This window comes from Corylus avellana, chromosome ca6 (genome assembly GCF_901000735.1).
Source record: "Corylus avellana chromosome ca6, CavTom2PMs-1.0".
Classification (NCBI taxonomy): Eukaryota; Viridiplantae; Streptophyta; class Magnoliopsida; order Fagales; family Betulaceae; genus Corylus; species Corylus avellana.
In genome coordinates this window covers 7,358,283-7,370,388 of record NC_081546.1, presented here as the reverse complement: position 1 = coordinate 7,370,388, position 12,106 = coordinate 7,358,283, and the positions used below count along the sequence as shown (strand labels likewise).

Here is a 12,106-nt window from a genome sequence, read left to right as displayed (position 1 = left end):
GCGGCCACCCCATGGCCTGGGGGTGGCCATCTCTCTCTCTTCTGCGTGGCGGCGGCGGTGGGACCAGGTGGCGGCGGGCGGTGATGGTTGTGAAGGGTGCTGTGTGTTTGAGGTGTGGAGGATGAAGAAATAATCTGGTGTTTTGGTTTTATTTTCTTAACTTGTTCCATGCTGAGGTGTCACATTTACATTGGTGGGCAGAAAATGGGGGTTTTTTGCCACAACCGAACGGAAGTTATTCTCATTGAATTTAGAGTAATTGAGTATCGTGTTCATGACTTTTATATATGGGGATGCCAATATGTATATATTTGTATATTTGTAAGAGTAATTGAGAGTAATGTTCACTTTTTATTATGATCATTTATATATCTTTTGAATATGGCCTCATATTTTAAAATTGTGTGTGTGTGTGTGTGTTTTTTTTTTTTAAATAGTAATAAAAAAACATTTTTAGAGTCCAATTGACCCTAATAATGTTTTATTTTTTTAGAATGTCAGACCCATTAGCATCCACTAAAAGTGCAACCATCAGCGTTCACTTTCGTTTGGACGCTGATGGTTGCTTTATTTTTTATTTTTTGGGATCATTAGCGTCCACTTTGATAGTGGAGCACTAGCATCCACTCTGGCTTCAGTCCGGTTCAACATTAGCAACCAAAATACAAGACGTTTAGCGTCGACATAGTGGGCGCTAAAAGGTCATCATTAGTGTCTACTTCAAGTCGACGCTAATGATCAACAAGTTGGTCATTAGCGTCCAATAGTTGACGCTGTTGATCAACATCGTCCACTTTAGGACTTTTAGCGTCCAAATGATGTCGCCCCTAAAGACCAGATTTCTTGTAGTGATACCCACATTTGTTTTAGGAAAAAAAAAAAATTGCAAAGACTAAGTTGCTAGTCCAAATTTAACAGTATTTACAAAATATCTATGCCTCAATCTTTGCAAAAAAAAATTTAAATATTTTTTTTTTCTATAAAAAGGGTATTTTGGAGATGTTGTTAGGATTTATCATAAAATCGTAACAGAGGAGGGACATTGAAAAAAAACTTAAAAGTTCGATACACTAAATTGAGAAGTTTTAGAAGGGAAATTGGAAAAATAATAAGAATTCAAAAAGTGTAACTAAAGTTTTCCCCTTCAATTTTTATATAACTTTGTAATACACTGTTGAGCCCAAAAGAACTTTGGCCACCTATGTCGTGGAATGAAATTGATCCTGGCCGTCACTTTCACTTAGGCTCAAATTAAAACAGAGGTCTCCACATTCAATTAGTCTCTGAGCCTAAAGCTTGTTCTTTGATCATTAGATGAACAGTAAAGATTGATTGTTGGCCTTCTTGATTTGGAGATTGGGTAATGATCCCAGGCAGAAAAACTTATGGAGATCGGTAGAGGTGAGGGGGTCCCGTTTCGTTTTTTTCCCTTTTATTTTTATTTTTATTTAAATACATATTTTATACGGGTAACTTCATTTTAAGCTACTGAATTATCATTGAACCTCTAAACTTTCAATTGCAATTAATTTGAACTCCTTCATCAAATTTAGCCATTAACTTCTACCAGCAAATTCCAGAAAGACTGAACTATTAATGATTTTTGTTTTTTTAAATCGTTTATCAGGCCAGACCCAGCACGTGACCCAGCGTGGGTCACGGTCAGCCGTTGGTCATCCAACACACCCGCCTCATTGACAGCCATTGCATTGATTATAGTTCTCCGCTAGGAGAGCATGTTGTGGCAGAATTCCCCTTTTGGAGGCCAAATTTCTTGATGTTGTCCGCTGATGCAGACGCGAAACGCTGCTCTCTGGGGTGCACTGCCATTGCTCTTACAGACTTTTTATGGTGGGTGAGAGTCGACATTGTTTTTCCCATTCTGAGGTCGCAGAGCTTGATGGTGGAGTCATGGGAGCCAGTGACAACGTGCAGATCCATAGCTCGAGCAAACAGCGTTTCCATGGCCGGAGAGAGCAAATATTTGCGCCCTGCTGCGAATATCCCAGCAGTAAACACCACTCAGATGGCCGTGATACGACCGCATAACCTTGTTCTGTTCAAGGTCCCAACATTCGACTTGTTTGTCATCACCGGCAGAGAACATGTTTGTGTGTCTAACGCTGACAGCAAGGCCTCGTATCTGTTCCAGGTGTCATGTGAGCGTGAGTTTTTGCCTTCCGCTTGCCGCATCCCATATATATATATTATTTTTTAAAAAAAAAATTTAGAATTAAGGTAAATTTGAAATTTATAAAAAAAAAAAAAAAAAATCAAAGATATAAACGTCATTATTTCACTTTTAATATTTAAAATCTAACGGAGTGGTCAAATTAATTGCAATTAAAAATTTAAGGGTTGAAATTGAAAGGTTTTAAAATTTGAAAACTTGTCAAATCGCGTAATAATTCAGGAATATAAAGTAAAGTTACCCAAAAATTTAATAAACATAATTCAAAAATAAAATAAAATAATTTATTACGTAATATGTGTATCACAAAAATTATATATATTAAAGTTCATAAATATGAGAGGGTACCCACCCTATTTCCTTTTTTGTTTTTAGTTTTAATTTGATTTTTATTGATTAATAATTATAAAGAGTAATTAAATTTGGTTTTTGAAGTGTCAAGACAAGACAAGGTATTTTTATTTATTTATTTGAAAAATAAAACATTTCTCTATACACGCCCCACGGCTGCTTTTGTGCTCAGTCATTCCATGTCTACATGCATTAATTGTGATAAGTTGAATCTCATTGTACGAAATCTAATCCCACCTTTAACAAATTCCAATCTATTCCATTCAATCCTGAGCAGCCAGGTGCTCTCCAAAATTCGTCATGGCTCGCGTCATCTATGTAGACTTGTCTTCTGGATTTTTCGCTTTTTCGCTCTATATAAGTTGAAGCGCGCAGAAAGCTGGTGAAGAGACAACGAACCTATCGCGTTTGGATCAAGTCGGACTGTTAATATTCTCAGAATGAGCTGGTGGTGGGCTAGAGCTACTGCCGCTGCAAAGGCACCAACTCAGCCAACTCTCTTACTCTTTTTTTCTATAATAAGCGCGCACTTGCTAATTTTAATCTAAGCTATTGTGAATTTTGTAGAAAAAATACGATGACGAAGAAGCACCACCTCGAAGCCACCAGAGCGTGGGCCTGGTGATTGGTGTGACTGGCATCGTTGGCAACAGCCTAGCTGAAATCCTCCCACTCCCTGACACCCCCGGCGGACCCTGGAAGATTTATGGCGTGGCTCGTCGCCCACGCCCTGCATGGAATGCTAACCATCCAGTTGAATATATCCAGTGCGACGTCTCTGATTCCCATGAAACCCAACACAAACTTTCCCAATTAACCGATGTCACCGACATCTTCTATGTCACGTGGACCAACCGACCCACTGAAGCCGAGAACTGCAAGGCCAACGGTGCCATGTTCCGCAACGTGCTTCGCGCTCTTATCCCAAACGCTCCGAATCTTCGCCACATTTGCCTCCAGACCGGCGGCAAACACTACATCGGACCCTTCGAGAACATAGGCAGTATCAAAACCCCCAGTCCACCTTTTACGGAGGATATGCCACGTTTGAACGTGCAGAATTTCTATTATACGCAGGAAGATATTTTATTTGAAGAAGCTAAAGATAAGAAAGGCCTCACTTGGTCCATCCACCGACCCGCCGCAATATTCGGATTCTCCCCCTATAGCTTGATGAACATAGTAGGCACGCTTTGCGTATACGCCGCTATATGCAAGCACGAGGGGCTTCCATTGAAATTTCCTGGAAGCAACGCGGCTTGGGAGTACTACTCGACGGCTGCGGACGCTGATCTTATTGCAGAGCAGCAAATATGGGCGGTTGTGGACCCAAATGGTAAGAACGAAGCGTTTAATTGCAACAACGGGGACGTGTTCAAATGGCAACATCTTTGGAAGACGTTGGCAGAGAGATTTGGGATTGAGAAGCACGGATTTAAGGAGGGTGAGAAAATTAGCTTGGTGGAGATGATGAAGGACAAGGGTCATGTATGGGAAGAGATAGTGAGGAAGAATCAACTAAAACCCACGAAGTTGGAGGATGTTGGGGTGTGGTGGTTTGCGGACTTGATCCTGGCTGGGGGTGATTTCTTGGACAGTATGAATAAGAGCAAGGAGTTTGGATTCTTGGGATTTAGGAACTCTGCGAATTCATTCGTTACGTGGATAGATAAGATGAAAGATTTCAAGATTGTGCCTTGAAAGAAATCAATGTCTATGTTAGATGGAATTTTCTTTTGCCGTTGTAATATTATTAATATATAGAATAACCATGCTACGCTATGATGGTAGGGAAGCATGCCTTTTTTTTTTTTTTTTTTTTACTCTCTTTTTGTTTTGAGAAAAGTTCATGCCATAGTACTCTCTCTTACTGGTTTGGTTCTCTCCATCTCGGCGTCATTTCTCTATAGAGATGGGGATCGAGCCAAAAAAAAAAACAAAAAAGCAATTGGGGATTTTTTAAGCACAAAGTTCAAAAAAAAAAAAAAAAGAAGCAAGAGCCAATCAAATTTTTTTTTTTTTTATCTATAGCTCCCCTATTGCTCATATGCTTCAATTCCTCAATTCCACTTGCTTCCCCACTTTCTTCTCTTCGTCGAATGTTGTTTTCTCAATAAAACAATTTAGATATTTGTGTATAAATTTAATTAAGGATACTTTTGTCATCGGATGACACTGCATAAAGATATAGTCGATCTAAAGCTTGAGAGAAACATTAAATTGGATGATAATTTACTTTATATAGTTGTTGCAGCTACTAGAAATATCTCATTATCGACGATGGCTTTCTTGTCGTCCGTCCGTGATATTTGGCGATGGCTTTCTTGGCCTCGACCAATTGCCCAACATGGTATGGTATGTGGTACATGATTTTCATCTAGTCAATCGCCCAATGAGATATAATCTGAGTTACACGATCTTCCTCTGATCAATTGCATGAGGATATATTACTTGGGGTACATGACCTTAATTCTAGTCAATCGTCCGAGATATATGATCCTGTTTTGATCAATTGCCCAGTAAATATAATCAGGGGTACATATATATATATGATCTTGCTTTAATCAATTGCATGATCATGAGATATGACTTAATTAAAGTACATGGTCTTGCTTTAGGGTACATATATAGTCTTACTCTCATCGATTTCCCAATATGATTTCATCTAGAGTGCGTGACCTTGCTCTGGTCACTTGGCTGATTAGATATGATTTGGAGTACATGGTCTTACTCTGACTAGTTGCCCAATATGATTTGATCTGAGGTGTATGACCTTGCTCTGGTCATTCTCCCCATAATATATGATCTGGGTTACATCATTTTTCCGTAACACCCAAGGAATTTATTAACATAACTAATGATACTTTGGTATAAATATTAGGTTTAAGTTAGATGTCTAAATTAATTTTCTTAGTTCAATTTGAGAAGTAGTGGGTTCGAACTAGGCTCTGATTAGCATTATGAATGATTTGTAATTCAAGATTTAATTAATTATACTTAAAATAAAAATGGATTAGTTTAATAAGATAAGAATATATATATATATATATATATGAACTAGTGGACGTTAAAATAATAATATAATTTTTAAAAGCTTTATAATTAAGTTGGTTCACGCCTATTTCAAATTCTAGGTTCTCAAAATGTTCTCAAAAGCTCTCCAATCTGGTTTCACGCCCACAACGCTGTAGCTATATATATATATATAATCCAAAACTAGTCTCCACTGCACATGAACTTCTTATAAAATTCCGATTATGTCCTAAAAATTCCGAGTATTTTTTCATTCAAAAAAATTCTCATTATCGACTATGGCTTTCTTTGTTGGTTGCCGACAAGGTTTTTCCCTACTTAAGATAAGATTTTGATTAAACAAAATGGAGCAAGTCATACAAAAGATTTATCTAGATGGTTCTCCATCCATCTAGAAGGTTCTTTACAAAGATTATTCTAGATGGGTCTCCATCCATCTAGAAGGTTCTCTTCAAAGCTTTATCTAGATGGTTCTCCATCCATCTAGAAGGTTCTCTTCAAGATTTATCTAGATGATTCTCTATTCATCTAGAAGGTTCCCAATTTGTCTTCATCATCTAGATGGTTCTACTTTGGAGGCCAAGTTCATCTAGAAGAGTCTAAATTGGGGGCAAAGTTCATCATCTAGATGGTTCTAACTTTGGCTATAAATAGCCAAGGGGCCTTATGCCTAAAACAAGCTAGAGGAAGATCAAGAACAACACACACAAGAAGAGAAGTCAAGAGAGCCTCAGTTATACTCCAGAGAGAGAGTAAGAAAAGAGTGTTTTAATACACCACTGAGAGTGTATATTAGTTTCAACAGAGGTTGTTTCTCTCTGTATTGTTTTACTCCTGTATTAACTCAAGTTTTGCATAACTTGAGTAAACACCACTGTAACAAGTTGTTTATAGTGGATTGATTGGAGTTACTTCCGTAGATGTAGGCCCACTGCCGAACCACGTAAATACTGTGTGTTGATCTCTTGCATTTATCATTCCATTATTATTCTGTGAAGTTTGCACAACCATTGAGTCAAGGGTGTGGCCATCCCTAACAAGTGGTATCAGAGCTAGGTTGACGGTAATACGGTACTATTCACCGACGTCTTTCATTTGAAGATTGTTGTGCAATTTTAATGGAAGGGACAAGTAGCAGAATGATAAGCCTAAATAGTAGCAATTGGCTACTTTGGAAAGGCAAGATGTTGGACATACTTTACTATAAAGATATGTATGTTCCAATTGAAGGTGACACAGCCAAGCCAAAGGAGACTTCAGATGTAGAGTGGAAGAAATTAAATTTACAAGTAGTTGGTCTCATTCGGCAATGTGTGGATGACAAAGTCTACCATCATATTTCCGATGAAACCAATGCTTGTGAATTATGGAAGAAGCTGACAGCAAGATACGAGCGAAAGACAGCCGTAAACAAAGCCTTCTTGATTCGACAACTTGTTAACTTGAAGTTTAAGGAGGGTGCTTCAGTTTCCGACCATCTGAATGATTTTTAGAGTATCGTAAATCAACTGAACACTATGAAGATGACTCTTGATGAGGAGGTACAAGCTTTGATGCTCTTGAGCTCTCTACCAGATAGCTGGGAAATCTTGGTGGTGTCCTTGAGTAACTCAACTCCCGATGGCAAGATGACCATGAAGCAAGTTACAAGCAGCATGTTCAATGAAGAAACCAGAAGACAGGCTGCTGGGACAGACAGTGCACAAGCTCTTGTCATAGAGAACAGGGGCAGAAGCAAAAACAGAGGTTTCAAGAGTCATGATAAATCCAAAGGAAGGTCAAAGTCAAGAGGGAGGTCCATTGAAAGAAGAAAATGTTATCATTGCGGCAAGGAGGGTCATATGAAGAGAAATTGCTATGCTTGGAAGCGAGAACAAAACCAAGCTGACTTCAGCCAAAGGAAAGATGATGAAAAGAATACAACTGCCACTTGCTCGGGGCAAGATGTGGTAGTTCTATCTTATGGTTCTGGGGATTGTTTGCATGTTGCGGGTAATGATGAGGAGTGGGTTGTAGACACCGCTGCCTCTTACCATGCTACTCCTAACAAGGAGATCTTCACATCATACAAAGCAGGATACTTTGGTATGGTAAGAATGGGTAACACTAGCAACTCGAAGATAGTTGGGGTTGGTAACATCCGTGTTCAAACCAATGTCGGGTGTACATTGATTTTGAAGGATGTTCGACATATTCCCGACCTGCGTCTCAATCTCATATCTGGGAATATCCTTGATAAAGAAGGGTATGAAAGTTACTTTGGCAAAGGAGTTTGGAAGCTCACCAAGGGATCTTTGGTGGTGGCTAAAGGCAAGTCTTGTTGTTCATTATACAAGACACATATGAAGGTGTGTCGTGGTGAGCTGTTCGCTGTGGAAGATAGTTCATCTCCAAATTTATGGCACAAAAGGCTGGGTCATATGAGTGAGAAAGGGCTGCATATTTTGGCAAAGAAGTCGCTCATTCCTATTGACAAAGGTAAAGCTCTTAATCCATGTGAACATTGTTTATTCGGGAAGCAGCATAGAGTTTCTTTTGCAACGTCTTCACAAAAGAAATCTATTATTCTGGAGAGGGTCTACTCAGATGTTTGTGGACCTATCGAAGTTCCAACCTTGGGTGGCAATAGATATTTTGTCACATTCATTGATGATGCATCAAGGAAAGTGTGGGTCTATCTATTAAAGACAAAAGATCAAGTCTTTGATATCTTTCAACAATTCCATGCCATGGTTGAAAGAGAGACTGGAAAGCAATTGAAGTGTTTCCGTACTGACAACGGAGGAGAATATACTATGAAGAAATTCAGAAGCTTTTGCTCAGAGCATGGAATAAGGCATGAAAAGGACTGTGCCAAGCACCCCACAACACAATGGTATTGCGGAGAGGATGAACCGCACCATTGTAGAAAGAGTTAGATGCATGCTCAAAATGGCTGGATTACACAAGTCATTTTGGGGAGAGGCCACTCTGACGGCCTACTATTTAATCAACCGTTCACCTTCAGTTCCTTTGGGTTTCGACATACCGGAGAGAGTATGGAGTGGAAGAGATGTCTCATATTCTCATCTGAAGGTATTTGGGTGCAAGGCTTTTGCACATGTTCCAAAGGAGAACAGGTTGAAGCTTGATGACAAGGCACTTCCCTGTATTTTTCTGGGTTATGGAAATGAAGAATTTGGATTCAGGCTATGGAATCCGATCAAGAGGAAGATTGTTAGAAGTCGAGATGTGGTCTTCATAGAAGACCAATTCTATGGTGATGCAGATAAACCTGAGAAGTCTAAAGCGGCGATTGAAGATATAGTTGATTTATCTTCCAGTCCTTCTCAGCATACTCTAGACGAGGAAGTTCTGCATGATGCTACACCAGAATTGACTTCCAGTGATGAGCCAGAGTTGCTTGATAATGATGAAGATACTGAGCAGGGGGAGCATCCTCATGATTAGGAAGATTCAAGATCTCAGGTTAGAAGATCTACAAGAGAGCATAGACCGTCATCCAAATATCCTACTTCAGAATATATTTTGCTTACTGAAGAGGGGGAGCCAGAGGGTTTCCAAGAAGTACAATCTTATAAGGATAAAATCTGCTGGGTAAAAGCCATGCAAGAAGAGATGAATTCCCTGCAGAAAAATGATACCTATGAGTTGGTAGAACTTCCTAAAGGAAGAAAAGCATTGAAGAACAAGTGGGTGTTCAAGCTGAAAAGGGATAGCAGTGGAAAGCTAGCAAAGTACAAAGCACGGTTAGTAGTTAAAGGCTTTGCACAAAAGAAAGGCATTGACTTTGATGAGATCTTCTCTCCAGTTGTGAAGATGAGTTCTATCAGAGTCATTCTTGGTCTGACAGCTAGCTTGGATCTTGAGCTTGAACAATTGGATGTATAGACTGCATTCCTTCACGGTGATCTGAAGGAAGAGATTTACATGGCGCAGCCCGAAGGTTTTGAAGTAAAAGGAAAGGAGTACTTGGTTTGCAAATTGAAGAAAAGTCTGTATGGTCTCAAGCAAGCACCAAGACAATGGTACAAGAAGTTTGACTCATTCATGGTGGGTCACGGGGACAACAAGACTGAGGCAGACCATTGTGTTTATTTCAAGAAGTTCGATGAAGGTAACTTCATTATCCTTTTGCTATATGTTGATGATATGTTGATAGTAGGACAAGATGCAAAAATGATTAGCAACTTGAAAAAGGAGTTGTTCAAGTCCTTTGACATGAAGGACTTAGGGCCAGCTCAACAGATTTTGGGTATACAAATCATACGTGATAGAAAAGTCAAGAAGGTGTGGGTGTCACAAGAGAAGTATGTTGAATGGGTGCTTGAAAGATTCAACATGAAAAATGCTAAACCAGTTAGCACGCCACTTGCTAATCACTTTAAGCTTAGTAGAAACTCATGTCTGTGTACAGAGGAAGAGAAGAAAGCAATGGAGGTCATTCCTTACTCCTCAGCTGTTGGGAGTCTTATGTATGCCATGGTGTGCACACGACCAGACATTGCACATGGTGTAGGTACTGTCAGCAGATTTCTCTTAAATCCGGGCAAAGATCATTGGGAAGCTATGAAATGGATCTTTAGATATTTGAAGGGTACCTCCAAGTTATGCTTAATGTATGGTGGTTCCAAACCAGAACTGATAGGCTTTACTGATTCTGACATGGCAGGGGATTTAGATAACATAAAATCTACTTCCGGATATATGTTTACCTTTGCAGGGGGAGCTGTCTCATAGTAGTCAAAACTCTAGAAGTGTGTTGCATTATCAACTACAGAAGCGGAATACATTGCCGCTACAGAAGCTACCAAGGAAATGCTATGGATGAAGAGATTTCTTCTTGAGCTTGGAGTAAAGCAAGATGAGTATGTGGTATTTTGTGATAGTCAAAGTGCTATAGACTTGAGCAAAAATGCTACTTATCATTCTCGGACGAAGCATATTGATGTGAGGTATCATTGGCTACGTGAGGTGATAGACAAGAAGCAAATGAAGCTTGAAAAGATCCATACAGAAAAGAATCCCTCTGATATGTTGACTAAAGTGGTTCTGACTGGGAAACATGAGCTATGTTCCCAGTTAGTCGGTTTAAACTTCTTGTGAGTGAAGTTAGTCATGGCTTGCTCCTCTAAGTAGGGAGGGGGAGATTTGTTGGCTGCCGACAAGATTTTTCCCTACTTAAGATAAGATTTTGATTAAACAAAATGGAGCAAGTCATACAAAAGATTTATCTAGATGGTTCTCCATCCATCTAGAAGGTTCTCTTCAAAGATTTATCTAGATGGTTCTCCATCCATCTAGAAGGTTCTCTTCAAGATGTATCTAGATGATTCTCTATTCATCTAGAAGGTTCTCAATTTGTCTTCATCATCTAGAAGGTTCTACCTTGGAGGCCAAGTTCATTCATCTAGAAGATTCTAACTTGGGGGCTAAGATCATCTTCTAGATGCTTCTAACTTTGGCTATAAATAGCCAAGGGGTCTTATGCTTCAAACATGCTTGAAGATGCTTGAGGAAGATCAAGAACAACACACACAAGAAGAGAAGTCAAGAGAGCCTCAGTTATACTCCAGAGAGAGAGTTAAGAAAAGAGTGTCTTAATACACCACTGAGAGTGTATATTAGTTTCAACAGAGGTTGTTTCTCTCTGTATTGTTTTACTCCTGTATTAACTCAAGTTTTGCATAACTTGAGTAAACACCACTGTAACAAGTTGTTTATAGTGGATTGATTGGAGTTACTTCCGTGGATGTAGGCCCACTGCCGAACCACGTAAATACTGTGTGTTGATCTCTTGCATTTATCATTCCATTATTATTCTGTGGAGTTTGCACAACCATTGAGTCAAGGGTGTGGCCATCCCTAACAAGTGGTATCAGAGCTAGGTTGACGGTAATACGGTACTATTCACCGACGTCTTTCATTTGAAGATTGTTGTGCAATTTTAATGGAAGGTACAAGCAGCAGAATGATAAGCCTAAATGGTAGCAATTGGCTACTTTGGAAAGGCAAGATGTTGGACATACTTTACTATAAAGATATGTATGCTCCAATTGAAGGTGACACAGCCAAGCCAAAGGAGACTTCAGATGCAGAGTGGAAGAAATTAAATTTACAAGTAGTTGGTCTCATTCGGCAATGGGTGGATGACAAAGTCTACCATCATATTTCCGATGAAACCAATGCTTGTGAATTATGGAAGAAGCTGACAGCAAGATACGAGCGAAAGACAGCCGTAAACAAAGCCTTCTTGATTCGACAACTTGTTAACTTGAAGTTTAAGGAGGGTGCTTCAGTTTCCGACCATCTGAATGATTTTCAGAGTATCGTAAATCAACTGAACACTATGAAGATGACTCTTGATGAGGAGCTACAAGCTTTGATGCTCTTGAGCTCTCTACCAGATAGCTGGGAAATCTTGGTGGTGTCCTTGAGTAACTCAACTCCCGATGGCAAGATGACCATGAAGCAAGTTACAAGCAGCATGTTCAATGAAGAAACCAGAAGACAGGCTGCTGGGACAGACAG

At 39.4% G+C, this 12,106-nt stretch overlaps 1 protein-coding gene across 1 annotated transcript; it reads left to right on the top strand.

Moving 5' to 3' along the window:
- The first annotated feature begins 2,919 nt into the window (after positions 1-2,919).
- LOC132184732 (3-oxo-Delta(4,5)-steroid 5-beta-reductase-like) lies at positions 2,920-4,324 on the top strand. The gene is made up of 2 exons (XM_059598467.1): positions 2,920-3,021; positions 3,110-4,324. Exons 1-2 carry the CDS (start codon positions 2,983-2,985, stop codon positions 4,241-4,243), a joined length of 1,173 nt encoding a protein of 390 aa, XP_059454450.1. The 5' UTR covers positions 2,920-2,982; the 3' UTR covers positions 4,244-4,324.
- The last annotated feature ends 7,782 nt before the right edge of the window (positions 4,325-12,106 follow it).